At 37.2% G+C, this 17413-nt stretch overlaps 2 protein-coding genes across 6 annotated transcripts; both read left to right on the top strand.

Moving 5' to 3' along the window:
• Positions 1-323: 323 nt before the first annotated feature.
• Positions 324-8063, top strand: LOC145656992 (transmembrane channel-like protein 6). 5 transcript variants are annotated; one of them, XM_081711038.1, is made up of 19 exons: positions 324-467; positions 925-1052; positions 1171-1275; positions 1625-1735; positions 1926-2034; positions 2126-2195; positions 2351-2608; positions 2712-2887; positions 2980-3124; positions 3537-3683; positions 4720-4874; positions 5510-5588; positions 5784-5881; positions 6040-6135; positions 6237-6312; positions 6436-6569; positions 7019-7168; positions 7275-7353; positions 7457-8063. In XM_081711038.1, the coding sequence occupies exons 1-19, from the start codon at positions 412-414 to the stop codon at positions 7523-7525; spliced, it is 2241 nt and encodes a 746-aa protein (XP_081567164.1). In that variant the 5' UTR covers positions 324-411; the 3' UTR covers positions 7526-8063. The 5 variants fall into 5 exon arrangements, with proteins under 5 accessions (XP_081567164.1, XP_081567162.1, XP_081567163.1 ...); XM_081711036.1 differs by having other exon boundaries at positions 5763-5881; XM_081711037.1 differs by having other exon boundaries at positions 5510-5603.
• A 977-nt stretch (positions 8064-9040) lies between these two features.
• On the top strand, positions 9041-11112 carry LOC145656994 (centromere protein X-like). The gene is made up of 5 exons (XM_081711041.1): positions 9041-9170; positions 9355-9406; positions 9511-9564; positions 9778-9866; positions 10938-11112. The coding sequence occupies exons 1-5, from the start codon at positions 9135-9137 to the stop codon at positions 10950-10952; spliced, it is 246 nt and encodes an 81-aa protein (XP_081567167.1). The 5' UTR covers positions 9041-9134; the 3' UTR covers positions 10953-11112.
• The last annotated feature ends 6301 nt before the right edge of the window (positions 11113-17413 follow it).

Raw genomic sequence — 17413 nt, 5'->3', positions numbered from 1 at the left:
TTAACAAAGCCTTCCTCTTAATCAACAAAATAACATCCACTGACACTCTTGCGGGGTTCCAAATGCCCACCCAAAAAGTAACAATAAAAATAGACTTCATTGTTTTTACTAGATTTTGTCTGTCTGAGCACTTATATAGAGGATCAGATTGGCATTAGCTGGCATGCTTTCATTGGTCATAAGATGCTTACCAACAAAAATTTTGACAGGAAGAGTTAAGCTCAGATGACTCTAAGTCCAGGCCTTTGTGTGTGTGTGTGTGTGTGTGTGTGTGTGTGTGTGTGTGTGTGTGTGTGTGTGTGTGTGCGCGTGTGTGTGTGTCGGTGTGCATGCATGCATTCTTGCAAATAGGAGGTGGGGTATAAGGCATATAAAAAGCACATCATAGAGAACGTCTTGCACTTCACCAAAATGGCACATAATGTAAGCTTTGCTGTGGACATCCATGAGACAAAACTAGATTCTGTGTGAGTTAAGAAAGGAATTCATTTATTTTTTGTGTTGCTCAAAATAACTATGGTAAAATAACTATTTCAAAGTATTTTCTGTGGTTTAAGTTTTAATTTTAAAAAATTCACTACAGTGACTTGTTAATCAAAGTAGTCATAAACGTCACCACACATACTCTATTTCTGACTATTTCTGAAATGGGAAGTTAACTTAGAAATTATATTTGCATGCTGGCTGTACATGCTGTTCTCTAATATACTTTTTACCTTTTCCTCATACTTTCTTTGAAACTTGTGCATGTTTGTTTAGTCTCATGCATTTTGAATTTCCTCTCTTTTCTATGTTTTGTTATTTCTAACATTTTTGGTTTGATTACCATTTCTTTTTATATGAACCAATGCATGGCATGTAACTAGTTGTGTGTGCTTTATTCCTAATGCATCTTCATGTGCACACAATTCCTCCCATCTTTAGATCTTCAAAGGAGGATTTTGAAAACTTCCAAAGCTGTCTGGTTTCAGAAGCCAGTTGCAGTGTAGATGGAGGCTTAGACACAGTTGAAATGGCCTTTAGAGGAGAAAGCAGTGGAAGCAGAGTCACAAGTATGAGCTGAGTTCTATAAAAGTAAACATTACAGTGAAATGTTAAAATCATCTCAGTGGATTTCTTTGTACTGCTCCTTAAATCAAAACCTGTGCTTTTGTCTGTTTGCTGTTCCAGCACATGAGGATACAGAAGAAGCTGGGCAGACGAAGTCTTTGATGAGGAACCACTGGGCTGCTGCCACTTTGCGGGTTTTGTCTTCAATGCCCAGTTGTTCATTGAGTAAGTTAACATTCATGAAAGATGCAGTAATTTATGTATCTCCTTGGTTACTAAAAGCTGAATTGCTCTCATTATTGATATTATGGCACAAATGGATGAAAACTGTTGCAGTCACTATGTATTGAAATATTAATTAGACCTTTATAGTTTTAAAGGAATATTTCCTCCAAAAAGTCATGCCATAGTAAATAATGAATGAAACTTAGTAGGCCACTTATCATTTTGCAAATTAAATCATGCTAGGTGGCACTCAGTAGCTTTTCCCAATAGAATGTGTATTCATGTTAGCTTTTTAAGTGTCTGTTTGACACAACAGATTAGAAACACAGCTGTCTTTATCTTCCACAAGGACAGAATAGGGCAGCTACCAACACACAGTGCCAGCAGCGAGAGGCCCACTCCCAGGAGTCCAGAGCTAGCAATGTCATGGAATTACTGCTTCAGGATTCCTCCCCTGAGGGTAAGCACCAATGAGATTTATATATAGACAAGCTGCCATTAAACTGATGTAAAGTTGCATTTTTTGAAAGCATCCAATCTTGCATTACTTTTTGGGTACAGTGCTATTTATGGGTGAATGGGCCTATTTGAATGTGTGGGTCTTGTGTATATATTTGGATGTGTATATGCTTGTGTGTCTGTATGGGCAGAGCCCCAGAGACAGACTCTTTTGAAGAACCTGATGTCTTTATCAGCTGGAGAGCGTGCACATCACCTGCGTAATACGCCTTTAAGTTTGTCTGAGAAATGTGAACTCAGGTATGATAACATTTTGGCATGATGGCAACATTAGAGTTCATGAGGAATACAAATACAATGCTTAGCAATCCAAATGTTTTTTTTTTTTCAGAGTGCTGACTTGTCCTGAGAGAGATAAGGCTCACATTACAATGAAAATGACAATAACTTGTCTTGTAAAGGTGAATATCATTTATTTATTGTATCTCAAATCATTGGATGCCACTGTTAAAATGTTTTATTTATGTTTTGCTTTCTTTGTGTGTGTGTGTGTGTGTGTGTGTGTGTGTGTGTGTGTGTGTGTGTGTGTGTGTGTGTGTGCGTGCGTTATCCACAGACCCTGTACAGTGGCTGGCAGGGTGTTCTTTCCCTGCTCATTTATTTGCATATTTGGCAGGGGGCACTGAAGCAGGTGAGCAGCCGTTTTGGAACTGGAGTGCTCTCTTATTTTCTCTTCCTCCGGACCCTCCTTCTCTATAACATATTCCTCTCTGTCATCGTCATCCTCTTCCTGGTCCTACCACAAGTAATTCATGGCTCATCTCAAAGTCCCAACAGTATCAGTTTCACTGGCTTTGACATTCTTACTGGCACAGTAAGGATAAATAGTTATGAATTTTTAAACATTTTCTACTTCTTCCCTTTTCTTTTATATACAATGTTATGTCTAATAATGATTGTACTTTTCTCCAAATTAGGGTGTGCTCACTAACTCTTTACTGTTTTATGGATACTATAACTATACAGAAGACAAAAGCTGTCAACAAGGAAACAAAAGTGGATCGTATATGGCAGGACCATACAATATACAGCTGGCATATTTACTCATCATTGGAATAGGTCTCATTGTCACTTGCATAGCGCTTGTATACAGGTCTGCTTCTTTGTCTCCCTATATTTAAATACTGTATAATTATTTCTTGCAAAGATAGGCCATGAGTTACACTATTTTATTTTCTTGCATAGTGTGTCCAAAATGTTAGGGGAAAATTTTCAGAATTTCAAGTCTCATGGGAACATAGCTTTGAAGGTTTTCAGTTGCTGGGATTTTAAAGTTAGCAAGAAGACATCAGCTAAACTGCAGTCAGAGAACATCTGTACACAACTAAAGGTGAGAGAGCTTCAGTGTATGCAATACTGAAATGTGTAGCTTGTTGTGATCACTTGTGCATGGATAGAGATGGTGTTTATCAGTTTTTATAATTCTCAGACACGGTGTGATCTATGGGATTTAAATAGCATGTGAAACACGTATGTGGTAAGAAAAAGCAGAACTCAGAACTGATGTGACAGTTATATTGCTTTTAACACCATTGGCAGAATGTTTAAAGTATCTGAAGAAAAGGTTGAGCCGTTATGAAATACAATTGAAGATCTTCAACATACATTTATTAACTGCATTATAAAATATGAATGCATAGTGAAGAATGCACTCCATTGAAGGACTCCTATGTCTTTTGAAGTGAATCCTAAAAAAAAAATCACCTTGTCTCTTACAAATGTGCACATGTCTCTTGTGGCAGGAGTTACTTTGTGAACTTGGCTGTGATAAGCCGAAGCAAAACGCCTTGTTCAGGCTGCACCGGTTAGCTACTCACTGCTTCGCATGGGTTGCTTGTTTGGGCAGCACTTCTTGCTCTGTGCTTGCAATCTACTACATGTCTACAGAGGTAGGGTAGGGAATTTGTTACAATGTACTGTGTGAAAATATACCCCAAACTAACACTACATATCAGTTCACCTTGGACTACTGCAATATGAACAGTGGTTTTCTGAACAATCTGTTTACACGTTTATATAGACCCATGGCAACAAGCATACACAAAAACAAAGGCTAATGAAGAATTAGGAGAAATGGCACAACTAATCAAATATAAACTAGGCTGCTTTATTGGAGAACACTGTTATTGGAGGCTTATATTGCTCAGTTGTTTGATGATGCCATTTTAATTTAGAATAAATTCAGTGTATACTCATAATATGTAATATAATATAGGCAGGAGAACTGACCTTGCATTAAAGCAGCCTAAAATTTCAGTTCCTATCTTTGGTTTCAGTCAAATTTAAGGTAACTTGAAGTACATCTATCTTATTCGTACTTTAGCTGCATGTCAGCTAATTTTGATATAATGAACTTTTGAAACTACTGCAGCAGGTTCAAGCTGCTGTACATCTGCAGCTAATGACAGATCAATATTCCTATCTTGTAGACATTGTTGACAAGTGAAAATATGATTATGATGAAGTTGACAATGTTGAAAGTGGTTAAGAGTGATATTTATTCATATATTCATATATAAATGTTATATTATTATTTATTCATTTAGCTAGCTAGTTAGGGAATTCCTATTTCCAGTGATTTCTTCTTTTTTCCTCTTGTTCTTTTACTTTCCTCAGATAAATAAATCCAGTTAGGTCAGGTATCCATTACTGAACTGTTATTGGGTTATATATATTTATATACCCTACTGCAACTTTCTTAAACCTCCACAGCTCAGGTTAATGATATTGATTCAACATGAGAACTTAGCTAATATCTAATGCAGTTTAATTTAATCTAATGCAGGACTTGAGTCTTGAGGGCCCATTTATTTAATGTAGCTGCCACAAGGAATAATATGGTTCTGGTATGTGATGTGAGTTTTTGTGGTATTGTATATTTTATAAAGTGTGTGCCTTTGTCTGTTTTTTTCTTTTCATGTATAGTGCAAACATGGAAATTCTGCAAAGGATGACAAGTTGTTGGAATTTCCTTTTCTAGTTTGCTGTGTGAATCATCTGCTACCTACTGTTTTCAACATGGTTGCATGTTTGGAGAGCTATGATTCAATTATTGTTTGTATCTATGTTTCTATAACAAGGTCAGCATATAAACTGTCATCTTTTAAATTTGACATTCACTTTTCACATTTACAATTACTTGCTTTGCAGATGTGCTAAATCTTACATTCATTAAAATATATTCAGAAATATATTTTGTAGAATGTAATGAGTATACATGAGAATTCATTCCCTAATTGAATAATATGTACCTTTTGTCCTTAGAATTTCTCATAAAAAGACATTGTCATCTGTGCTTCTACTGGGCACAAAAGCATAGTTATATCCTGCCTTGTCTTTCAGAACTGTTTATCTTTGCTAAAGCTCAATTCATCACTGGAAGTTTTGAAAGTCTTTGTTATTAACAGTCTGAGTCCATGTTGGACAGAGTCAGCAAAAAAAAAAGAGCTGGAGAACAGAATAACACAATGTGGGATGTCTGTTTTAAAAAACCACTGTACACATAAAACAGAACTGAAGTGAACTGCTGCTCTGGACAGTGTAAAAATGCTACTGGCGTTATATTTCACCACCTAGAACTTTGCTTGCAGAAGCAGTTTGCTTGATGAACCTCTGTGTAACGTCCAGTTTCTCTGGAAACTTTATATATCATTTATATCCGTCTGTCTATCATATTAAATCCGTCTGTCTTTAATATCTACTTTCTCCTTTGTAGAAATTTGTTGTTTAAAGTGAGTTCTATGGTTGTTCTTTGTTACCATTGGCTGAACATCACTGCTACACAGCACAATGATGTAAGAAAACTTGTGGTAAAGTCTAGCACCTCTGCCTGCCAACTAAAAGATCAGTACTCTAGCATATAATAACTAGTGTTTTCAAAAAAGTATATGTGTACATTTTTGTTGAAGGGATTTCATAAAATTCTTTTTTTTTTTTTTTTAGAAATTCACTCATTATTTTTCTAACAGTGTTTCCATTTTCATGAGCAGTGCTGGGAGACATTTGTTGGACAGGAGCTTTATCGCTTCCTGTTAATGGATATGGTATTTGCTGTGCTGTACACTATCTTTGGAGAGTTTGTTTGGAGGTTTGTTAATTTGTCTTTCTAAAAAGCTGCAACAATAACAAGGGATTATAACACAAGTCCAGTTAAATTTATTTACTACTACTAGATTATTCAATAATTGGATGACTGAAAATTACACACATACTAACAGTTACTCTACTGTCTTACTGCTTCAACAGATTGATCTCGCAGGAAGTGTTGAAAAGAAAGAGAAAGCCAATTTTTGATATTGCACGGAATGTTTTGGATCTCATTCATGGTCAGACACTTGCTTGGTAAAGTCACGATCTTTAGTTTTAATATCTTACTTTCTTTCCTTTTTTCAGGCTTGGATCACTTACACACTTTTGATGTCTTTCAATGCTTTTTTAACCAGGCTTGGAGTGCTGTTTATGCCACTGCTGCCAGCAATTCAGTCTGTAAAACTATTATTTTTATTTTACATGAAAAGGGTAAATTCAAATTCCCTTGAAAATAAGTAAATCGTATTCCGCACAATACTATGCTTAGCATGGTGATATGTTTCAATGATACCCAATAATTTCTTGCTTCATGTAATCTAATAATCATGATAGGTCAGTTTGCTGAATAACTGCCAGGCACCCAGGAAGTCATGGAGGGCCTCACAGATGAGTAGTTTCTTCATGTTGCTCCTCTGGTGTCCCTCATTTCTTGGAGCTGCTGCATGTGTTGTATATACTATGTGGAGGTGTGTAGATTCAGGCCTGACCTGAGGTCCTTTTGTTTTTCCTCACCCTCACATGCACGCACACACGCACACACACACACACACACACACACACACACACACACACACACACACACACACACACACACACACACACACGCACACGCACACACAGAGACAGAAAGACAAACAGACAGCCACATTGGCTCACAGTGATGCACGAAATTTGTTTCACAGAAGTAAAGTGTCATCTGTGGTTATTTACAGTATTGGGGGTGCATTTGGTGCAATGGTGCATTTTCCTTGTCCTAATACTGCTGATTCAAGCAGAATCATATATCTTAGTGCAGGGAAACAAGAAGCCACTGTCTGGTGAGCCTAGGAGAGAGTTTAGATCACCCCTTAGTTTAAAAGCACAAATACAGTATTCCATGAGTATTTATTAATCAAAATATTTGTTGTCATTTCAGGAGCAAGCCATCATCAACCTGTGGGCCTTTCAGGACTCTGCCAAATATGTTCCCCTCAGTCAGGGGGTTGAGCAGTAACTGGCTCAGCTGGGCATATACCTGCTTGGTAGACAACCCCCTCTTCCTCTTCATCACAGCAGGGTTCTTCTTGTGAGTGTGGGATAGTCAAGGATGACTGGCCTTAGATTAGATTTCAAGGTTTTTTCTTCATCACTTTTATTTTGTTGTGACAATGAAGTCTCCTCCCCCCTTGCAGACTCCTTATTTACATTCATACTCAAGCTGTGGATGGGCAAAAAAGAATAATAGCCTTACTTCAGGAGCAGATTGAAAATGTATGTAGAACAGAAATCTAGTTTGTAATTCAGTATGTACCGAAATGTACTTTTGATCAAATTTGAATTTTTTTTACTTGTTTTATTTTCTTATGTTTTTTAGGAGAGTGAAGATAAGAAGTTCCTCATAGCCAAATTGCAGGAACTCTGTGACCAGGAAGAACATTCATGAGATAAATGTGATAAGATACTTAATGTAGGTCCATCAATCTTGAAGGTTAAGGGTTTTTTAAAACAGATTTTGCAGAAACAATAATACCTTTATATTCAACTGAAGCAGCAGGTTCTGCAGTCAAAATATAACATTGAGATCAGCTTCATGTCACCCAATTGGCTGTCCTAATAAATTGTCTTGGTGAATTCCCTAATAAAGTGTGTGTGTGTGTGCGTGCGTGTGCGTGTGCGTGTGCGTGTGTATGCGCGCATGTGATGGATGGTATAGTCCTCTTTTCCTTCCCTGCACCTGATTCAGTCCCTATGTGGTCTGAGGCTTCTGGTTGAGAGTATGTTGTATGCAATTGACTGCTTTTTCTCACTGGTGTGTGACTGCATGTATAAACTGCCTATGTTAATTATAAAGTGACCTTGGGTTCCTTGAAAGGTGGTATATAAATATAACCTCATTCATTCATAAATATAAAGCCATTGATAAATGGAATAGCATTTTTGGAATGTATTTTTAAATAAATGTCTTCCTCACTGTGTTTTAATTCATAACATACTTCTATTAAAAATTGTGCATGTATGTGTTTATGCTTCAAGGGTGAGATTATGGTTTTCAGTGTTTTCTTCAGGAAGTTACATAGTAATTCAAGATATTTACAGAAAATACTTTACTGATTCAATACAGTGTAGTCAGATTTGGCAAATTGTGTGGCAATTATAATTTGCTATTTTTCAAAATCTAAATAAATGTGTCTGTGTTTTGGCAGGCTTTAGTGATGTGTAATAATCTGTAAATTAGATATTTTTAGGATTGTCAGACTATCCATTCAGTTCATTGCAAAACATAACTTGAGTGACATATATATAAATATATATGTGTGTGTGTGTGTGTGTGTGTGTGTGTGTGTGTGTGTGTGTGTGTGTGTGTATACATATATCCAAGTTCAAGTGTTTGCTTGTGTTATCCTTTCTTTCCCTTCTCATCTCTGGGAAATAACAAAGAACACACTTGTCACACTTGAGACATCCTACATTGTTCTGGTTACTATGCGAGGCATCTACAGTGTAACATAACTGATTATGGGTGTTCTCCTAAAGCCACAAAAATGTACTTTAAACATGCAGTGTCAGTCATAGTTTTATAGCAAATCAGCATTAGTAGATATGCTTGACATTTTAATAATGTCTGTTTTAATTAGATTTCTAATTCCCTTGTTACTCTTTCACTGGACACGTGGTGCATGCTGACAACTGCCTGTGTCTTTCCTTCACTGTACAATCCTATAGAAGAGATAGAGAGAGAGAGAGAGAGAGAGAGAGAGAGAGAGAGAGAGAGAGAGAGAGAGAGAGAGAGAGAGAGAGAGAGAGAGAGACTGACTGACTGACTACGAACTTTAAAAAAAATGGTCTCATTTATTTACTTGATTATTTTATTGCATCAAGCAACCCGCGGATAAGATTAGCTGTAGACAAAAGAAAGTAAAAAGAAAGGTTTTAGCTTGTAAGATTTGGGTAGGTTGGTGGACCACCTGTGATTATTGCGGCTAGAGGGCAGCAGTCGGAACTTAAAATTGAGTAATTTAGAAAGAAGAAATAGGCGCGGTTATATTGAAAGAATGGATAGTACAGAGCTCGAAATAGTCTTCAAGAAGGTAACTATTGTGCTTTTTCTGTTAGCTAGGTTAGTAGTGTTAAAATAGATAAATAACTAGTGAGAAGCCCACGGTTAAATGCTGTTTGTTTTCAGTGGCTGATACGTAACACAACTAGGTTAAAGTCATTCGCTAGCTAGCTGGCTAAGCAGAAATTTTAATCATCCTGTTGCACTTTTTTTAGGAGACTGTCAGCAAAGTTTTGACGATGTTCTTCAAGGACGAGAAAACCAAAGGTCTGCGTTTACAGACTGTATGGTTAGCATATGCATGGCGTATGTATAGAGTAAACTAACTAACTAGCAAGCTAGCTAACGAAGATTTCTTTGCTTTCCATTAGTCAGTAGTGATGCTGTCAATCTTATGACCGAGATGCTGAAAATTTTCGCTGTCGGTAAGCAAGTCTTGATTTAATAGATACTCAAAAAAATCTTCTTCCCCCCCGATTTGGTTAGCTCGGTTAACATATCTTTGTCAAATATTTTCTTGCCTAACTAAATTATCTGTTTGAGCATTTCTTCGGAAGGCCTATCTACATAATCTAGCGCTAGTTATCTGGTTATGAGCTACACAGTCGTACAAGATCTGATTTGCTTATGTCCCCCAGAAGCGACACGGAGATCCATGAAACAGGCAGAAAATGAAGACTGCGATGTTGTGGATTTGGAGCACGTTGAAAAAATATTGCCTGAACTGGTGAGTAGGTAACGTCATACCATATATCCTATATGTACACGTACACTGAAAATGGCGCACTACGTTTACAATAGACCATAGATTATATTTGAAACCTTTTATTTGTTTTGTTTTTGCTAGTCACTGAAAGTAATCGAAATATGCAGCGATGCATTCGGTATGGCCTGAGTGGCAGGCTGAAAATCAGTTTAAAATGTACATTATATATTTAAGCACCTTGAATTGCCGGATTAAATCGTGTTTACAATGAATTAAGAAAGCTAACAAATATCTTTAAACTAATGTTTGACACGATAACCTGTTTACAAAGCAGACTTTCCTTTAGCCTCTCGCTTAAACCAGCGATTGGTCGTTTTTATGTTTTTAATGAAATGATTGTGTCCTCATCATTTATAATTGTACTTCTCTGCAGTTTCACCTTGGGCTCAAAGACAGTCCAGTGGGGCTCAAATTAATCCAAAAAATAATAATTTAAAAAAAGTTTTTAAAAAAAAATAGAAACTCACAATATAGTTACTGGTGTCTTTGTGTATTGTGTGTTTCTTTTGGACACATTTTGAAAAATCATACATTTCAACTAATTTGCTTGTACATGCCATGGATCTAGCAAAGAGGAAAATGCTTAGTTCCAGTATGTGTTTTTAATGTTGCTTTACAGAAATGTAAAATAAAAGCTATCCAACCCTATTAATTAAGGCAGCCCTTAAGTAATACTGGTTGTAGTCTGCTTATCTCCTTAAAGGATTGCCCTATTGCACTTTGTCCAGTGAAACTCATCTTTACTCAGTTCTAAAGCTGTCAGCAAGTTGTGCCATGCACAGGTATAAATGATGGGCATACATCAATTTTAATAAGGTCTAGTTTGTAAAAGCGGTGTTTTTAATACAAACTTGACAGTAAACAGTTTAATAAAACTAAGCAGCATTAGTTTAATACAAATATACAGCTTTCCTACCCCTTTCAGCTTTAACAGAGCTTTAAGTGGTCTGACTTATTGTGCACTTTGTGACATTGTACATTTGATCTCAAACACTGGATCTAGATCATATTCATTTGTTTATTCTCTTGCAGCTTTTGGATTTCTGATGAGTCACTAGATGGCACTATAGTTTTGACCAACGAGCAGTCTGGACTCTTGTCAGTTTGTAAAAGCATATTAAACACTTGTACTATAGATTTATCCCACAGTCTTTAAAGAGTTGTAATTTATTGTATGTTACCAATAAATTTATGTACCACACACTGACCAACCATTTCTACTGTTGAAAAAATCAAGAAACTATTCAGATCAAGTTTACCCTAAAATTAACTACATTAACTACATTAAACATTAAAAGGGCTAGGTTTGCTTAACTGTAAGAAGGTAAGATCCACCCAGCCCTTTTGTTGCAACGTGGTAAGATAACCTTCAGCCTCACATCTCTGTTAGCCACCTGTGTGGGGCAGGGCAGCAGGTGCCTCCAGCATGCTCCCCTCTACTCGCCATCGAAGCCCCTTGAAGCAGTTGGAAGTAATCAGAGTAAGAAGAGAAGGAGCGAGGCCCTTGGATGATAAGTGCCAGGAAAAAGGACTAACCCCCCTCCCCTAATATTTTGAAATTAACACTTTTTTTTTTTTTTCTTTTTTTTTTTTCTTTTTTTTTTTGCTGGCCTGTGATGTTTAGTTAAAGGTGTACTAGAGAAAAGGTGTATCAGTGTGTGTTTGGATATTTGAGATCTCACTGATGGATATTTTCCCACCACTGTCAACAAGGTGGTGTTTAACATTCCCTGCAGCAAGATGATGGCAATTCCTCAGTGATTGGTTCGATACCAGGATATATATTTTATATTTTTTTTACGGGTGGACAGTACTAGTGGACAACCAGTTGCATTTCTGGTTCAGGGGAGGGGTTTTTTTTTGTTTGTTTTTAATAAATGTTCTGGTTTTGAACTTTAAAAAAAACTTAATTTTATATATGGTGTTTTTACCTTTTTTTTAAATCTGCAAATGAACCTTTTTCATTCACAGGAAAGCATGGTGTGCATGTTTTGCAGTGTTTGGCAAAAGATGCAGGAGGCACTGCTTAGCTAGCTACTTTTACATTTAGGTAAAGTTGCAAATTAGGTAGAGATACTGTGATGCTCTGAACAGCCTGTTTTAACTCATCCCAGAGATGCTGTATAAGATTGATCTGAGTAGTGTGAAGGCCAGGGAAACAAGGAAAACTTGCTGTCAAGTTCCTGGAACCAATCCATTACTACACGACCCTTGTGGCATGGTGTACTGTATTGTCCTGCTGAAAGTGTCCTTCTGCTGTAGGGTAGCCTAAACATCCATTACTATCAGACCTATGACCTATGGTGTGCCAAGAAAACAGGGCACGTGTTTCTAATAAAGTGGCCATACAGAAAGTATGATTTTTAAACATAGCTGAATTCTATGCACAAATGAACTTTTATTCTTAATTTCTTTTATTAAATAAAAGTCATCAATTGTTCCACTCACTTGGCTGAAGAACAGTTTCCATCATCTTCACAGTCGAGAACTCCTTGTTTCGTTCCACAGTAGCTCACCTTTTTAGAGGATGGAGAGCAGTATAGTAACATCAAGGTCATGGGTTCAGTTGAGAGGGAGCAGTCATGCTGTCGTATTAATGAATATGTAAGTTACTATAGGAAAGAACATCTGCCAAATGCTGAAAATGTAAATGCAATTCCCCCTGAATTTCTGATTTTAATCCTCAGATATTTTCCTTGTCAAGGAAATGTAAATTCCTATCAAGAACTATGTAAAAATGTGCTTTTTTATGTGGTAAAAAATAACATAAAAGAAAAAAACCCCAAAATGAATTAAAAAAATGCATTATTCCCTAGATTTAATTTAATTCCCAAATTCTTAGATAATGTTTGACAACTGCATAATATTACTATTAGACAGAAGTTTTGAATAAGCTTAAGACAAGAACATGTAAAGGTTTACCCATTCTCAGATTCATTATGATTTTTGATTGTGAGGTCAATATTTTAATTTGATATCAATATTTTATGTTTTTAAATATATTCTACAAATATAGAATATTGTAGATCTGTTGTTGCTTTTACTAATTGGTTTGGCAATTATTTCAAAACAAAAGATTACCAGGTGATTGAGAGTGAACCCCAAAGAGCACTAGGGCATGAGTAAACCTATTGCTTTGGGGTGCTTTAGTGAGAGTGGGAAAGTAACTTTAACTTTACTGTGTAACTATTGTTTAGACCAGAAGCCCCGCCTTCATATAGGCTCTGAGGGGCCTTCCTCCTGAGACTGTCAAAGGTTCAGTAGGGAACCCTTGGCTTCATGCTTGTGTTGATAAAAGTACACCTGGCTGCTTCAGCCATTTGGGCACTTTGCTGCGGTCACTACTAACTGTTTTTGGCGCTTGGCAGTTAGTCTGGAGATGACGTTGACCTTCTGCTGTGCTCTATTGATTGGCTGGCACTCCGAACCACAGGGGGTGGAAAAGACTCTTCCGGAACAAGTGAGGTGGATGATGGGGTTGGTGACCTTGGCATGCAGCTGAGGAGGTGGAAAGGGCAGAAGGAATGAACAATGACACTCTAAGTGGGTCATTTCTGAAGCCATTCTTCCCTTTACTTAAGCAGTAACCCCAATTTTTAAAGGTCTAGGGTGCATGCAATAAAAAAAGTCAATCACCTTGCATGACAGTCTGGATCCACGGTTACTGAATTAGTTTTGTATAAATTGACATTAAAAGGTTAGTCATTTCAGTGATGCATAGAGAGAGAGAGAGAGAGAGAACTTTAAAAAAAATGGTCTCATTTATTTACTTGATTATTTTATTGCATCAAGCAACCCGCAGATAAGATTAGCTGTAGACAAAAGAAAGTAAAAACCATCCAGAGAGAGAGAGAACACGCATGAATGCTTGTCATTTAGGCTTAGGAGAAACAGGACTTTGGTGTCATGTGATCCAAATCATGAGAGTGGCATTTGCTTGGTTATATTTAAAATGGGGCAACTAATGACTAAACACTCTTTAGAAGTCAGTGATCACAGTATGGTGTAGCACCTCAGTCAGGCCTTGGGTATTATTAAAGGTCTCAGCACAAGACTAGATATAAAAGTGTTGTCTGAACTCTAGGAACTTCAAACTTGTTTGCTTTTCAGTGTGTTGGGGTATTGTGCTTGTAACAGATAGAGAACTTCAGAATACTGATTTTCAAACTTTCTTTAAAATCCATTCTAAATATGCAAGTAGTGACTTACTAAAACTAAGAATGACAGAAAATATTTTAGATATGAAAAAATGAACCTTATACATCTTAAACCTTTACCTTGAAGTTATACCAGCATGAGTGCATGAGTCCATATCACTCAGATATCTGTTTATATAATGTAATAACTTATAACATTGGGTTAAATGAATGAACAAAGTGTTTCTACATATTTCATTTCATTTTGGTTGCATACGTTTAGAGTAGTGATGACTTTTATTTCCATTATTGCTCATCACTACTTACAGAATAGAATATATATACCATAATTTTATCATGCAATTTATTTTTCACTACATCCAAAATTTGCAGTTTATGAATTGTATAAATATTGCTTAAATGGCCTTAGACAATTAATTAATTAATTTCAGCATGGCCTTCAATAGCTGAATATAGACACATTTCTCTAAAACACCAGCATTTTAGCCTTCAGTCTTGGCTAAAGAAATTCTCATTTTGAAAACGTGCATAGACACAATGAAACATGGTTTTATTACCAACACTGTAGTTTGGGTTCTAGTCTAGTCTATCCTGCCTCACGCTTGAAAATGAAAAGAAACAGTGAAAATTGAGACATTACATAACCATTTTAAAGCCAACTGACAAAACAATTGTTTTGTCCAGAGGATGGCGCTAATGAGTAACATTAGCTCAGAGTTAGCGCATGCATTTTTCAAACTGAACTAAAGGAAATATCCTTTTTTGGTAGTGCTTAGAGGAAATAGTCACAGCCCCCCCCCCCCCCCCCCCCCCTCCCCCAACTGCAGGTGCTCCTGGCTGTGTCTGACAGATGAATACAATTCTTGGGATATGATGAGGGGAAAAAGTGCACAGTAGGATGATGAAGCTGACCAGTCTGATGAGCACTAATGATTTCACAGTGTATAGCTGGGTTGCTAAGTGGAATGTTATCCCTTCAACATATTTGAGTTACAGATGCAATGAGGGGGACTGGAAATGGTTGGGGGATGCCTGATTTTCTTTAATTTTTTATTTTTTTTTACAGAGCTTCATCTGTGTGGAAAGAGAATTTGGTGGTAATGTGGGTTTCTGTAATGTGGTACCCTGCCAAATTGCATGTTCAAGTTGATTGGACACATAAGTCACCTAGTTTGGCCAGCTCTCTTTTATCCCAACTAGAGTTTTTAATGCTGAAAACACATCCCCTTACACTTATTCCAAAATTATTTTAAGGCTAGAGGCGTGACAGTACAAGGGAAGCTGAATATTGGTCAATAAGGAAACCATGATGACACTTGACAAAAGATATATCTATTTATGGCAGTATACGGAGAAGAGGACAATTCAAAGCACCCCTAATTGTATGACAGAAAACCTGATTAAACAAAGACTGAACCGCAGAGGTAATTAACCAGCAAAGCAGAACTGTTGGAACAGCTTAGTCTGAGGGAGGAAGAGGGCAAAGTTATTTCTCGTGCCATAATGCAACAGTCTGACCGAGAGCAAAAAACCAGCACGATGCAAGAGGGCCATCCCCTCTTCTTAATAAACACCACTGAGAGACTGCCAAGAATAAAATAATCCATAGTGATGTAAAGACAACAGCTATATTTTGTATGCAAAGTTGTGAAAGCTGTATTGCCAAACAGAAATTCATAGTCAGTTGTCTGTGACCACTATATTTCTCCTCGTTCACACTTTTGTGTACTCTTTCTTTGTCCGAGTCTGCTGCTCCCTCACAGATGTGAAAAGTAAGTCTACCAGCACAGATCAAATCTCAGTGAGCTGTAATTTACAAAAAAACAGCTCCTTTGAAAAAACAGTGAAAAATTTGTGATGCCTTCAAAGGAGCCGCCTTTGCATTTATCTTATTGTCTGTACCACAAAGGACTGCAGCCTGTTGTACTACCACTTAAATCACTGACTGGTCTGTTCTCCATGGAAAACTTCACAGAACACTTCACAGACAAAGAGCAGGACAAGAGGCCAGTTGAATGGACCTGGTTGGGGGTTGGGGGATGCTGTCTGACTTCACAGGCTATCTGCTATGCATGGCTTCTTTCTGGTCTTTCGAATTGTTGCTGTCATGCTATAGCCTCTGTAGAGGGTTGATGCTAAACTAGCAGAGCTTCTCAGTGGTTAAGATATAGGTAACTGACCTAATCCATAATGGGCCAATGTGACTGCAGGTTTACTGAGCTCATGCAAACCTGATTCCTACTGATATTCAGATTTTTGTCTTTAGTTGTATTGGGTGTTCTTCTTCGCTGGAATTAAAACCTGTAACCACACTGCACCTGCATATAAGGCTGCCTACCCATGGGTGAATGAGCGTGAGGATACAAAAATGGCTACAATGTAAGTTACAAATTTTAGATCTCCTGTATATCCTTACCCACTTACAGCAGAAAGCAAACACATCTCAAGCATGGCAGTAGATAGGGGGTTTCCTTGGTTTGGTTTGTGGTTTATTTGGTACATGCTACAGAGAACCAACTCACTCTCCTGGAAATGAGGCATTCTTCAACTTTGTTTAACAAAGAGTTCCTCAAAGGACACCAGTGAAAGTATAATTTCCTGGATCTATGAGCGACTGCTCAGAAAGAAAGGATAGAGGCTTCCTCTGAAACCCCTCTCCCGGTCATCCACTGAGCTGTGACGCTGGTTCAGGAACTCCGGCCACTGGAGGCAAGCAGGAGGGCTGCAGGACTTGAGGAACAAGCAGAGGAAAAAAGTGGTTTTCTCAACATGCCATCTTAATATAGAGAGCAGTATGGTAACAGTTAACATAACCATTAAAGATTTAAAAGCTGGCCAATAGTATATGTGGTATACTATAAAGTAGAGCAATGATTATTTAGTAGAGTCATTTTGGCTCTACTCCAGCAAATTCGGTTTTCGGTGAAATTGTGACAGGTTAAAGTGCAGAATGTCAGCATTATTTCAAGGTCTTGAATGAATTACTGGGACAAATTAACAATTACTTGTATTACTTGGTTGCAAAAGCTTAGATTGATTACGTTAGTGCTGGGAAACATCTCTGGTAAAGCACTCCTCATCTGCAATGCAGTTTCATCATAATTTGCTTGATTGGTTGGGTTTTTTGTTGTTGTTGTTGTTGTTGTTGTTATTGTTGTTTTGTATTCAATAGAAGCAATTTGTGGTAAGTGTGTTTCTGGTTGTGAGATTGGCAATCAAGAAAAGTTCTCACTTTGACCCTAAAAATTGCATAGTACATTTCAGTCTTGCTGGGAGGTATACCAATATAGACGAAAATGCTTTGAAATTAAAGCTGATGTTTTTATTTGAATGCTTTATTGATGACATCTG

This window comes from Electrophorus electricus, chromosome 3 (assembly GCF_041902795.1).
Source record: "Electrophorus electricus isolate QZ-2024a chromosome 3, ASM4190279v1, whole genome shotgun sequence".
NCBI lineage: Eukaryota > Metazoa > Chordata > Actinopteri > Gymnotiformes > Gymnotidae > Electrophorus > Electrophorus electricus.
The sequence above is the reverse complement of the archived record's forward strand: the minus strand, read 5'-3'. Positions and strand labels throughout refer to the sequence as shown.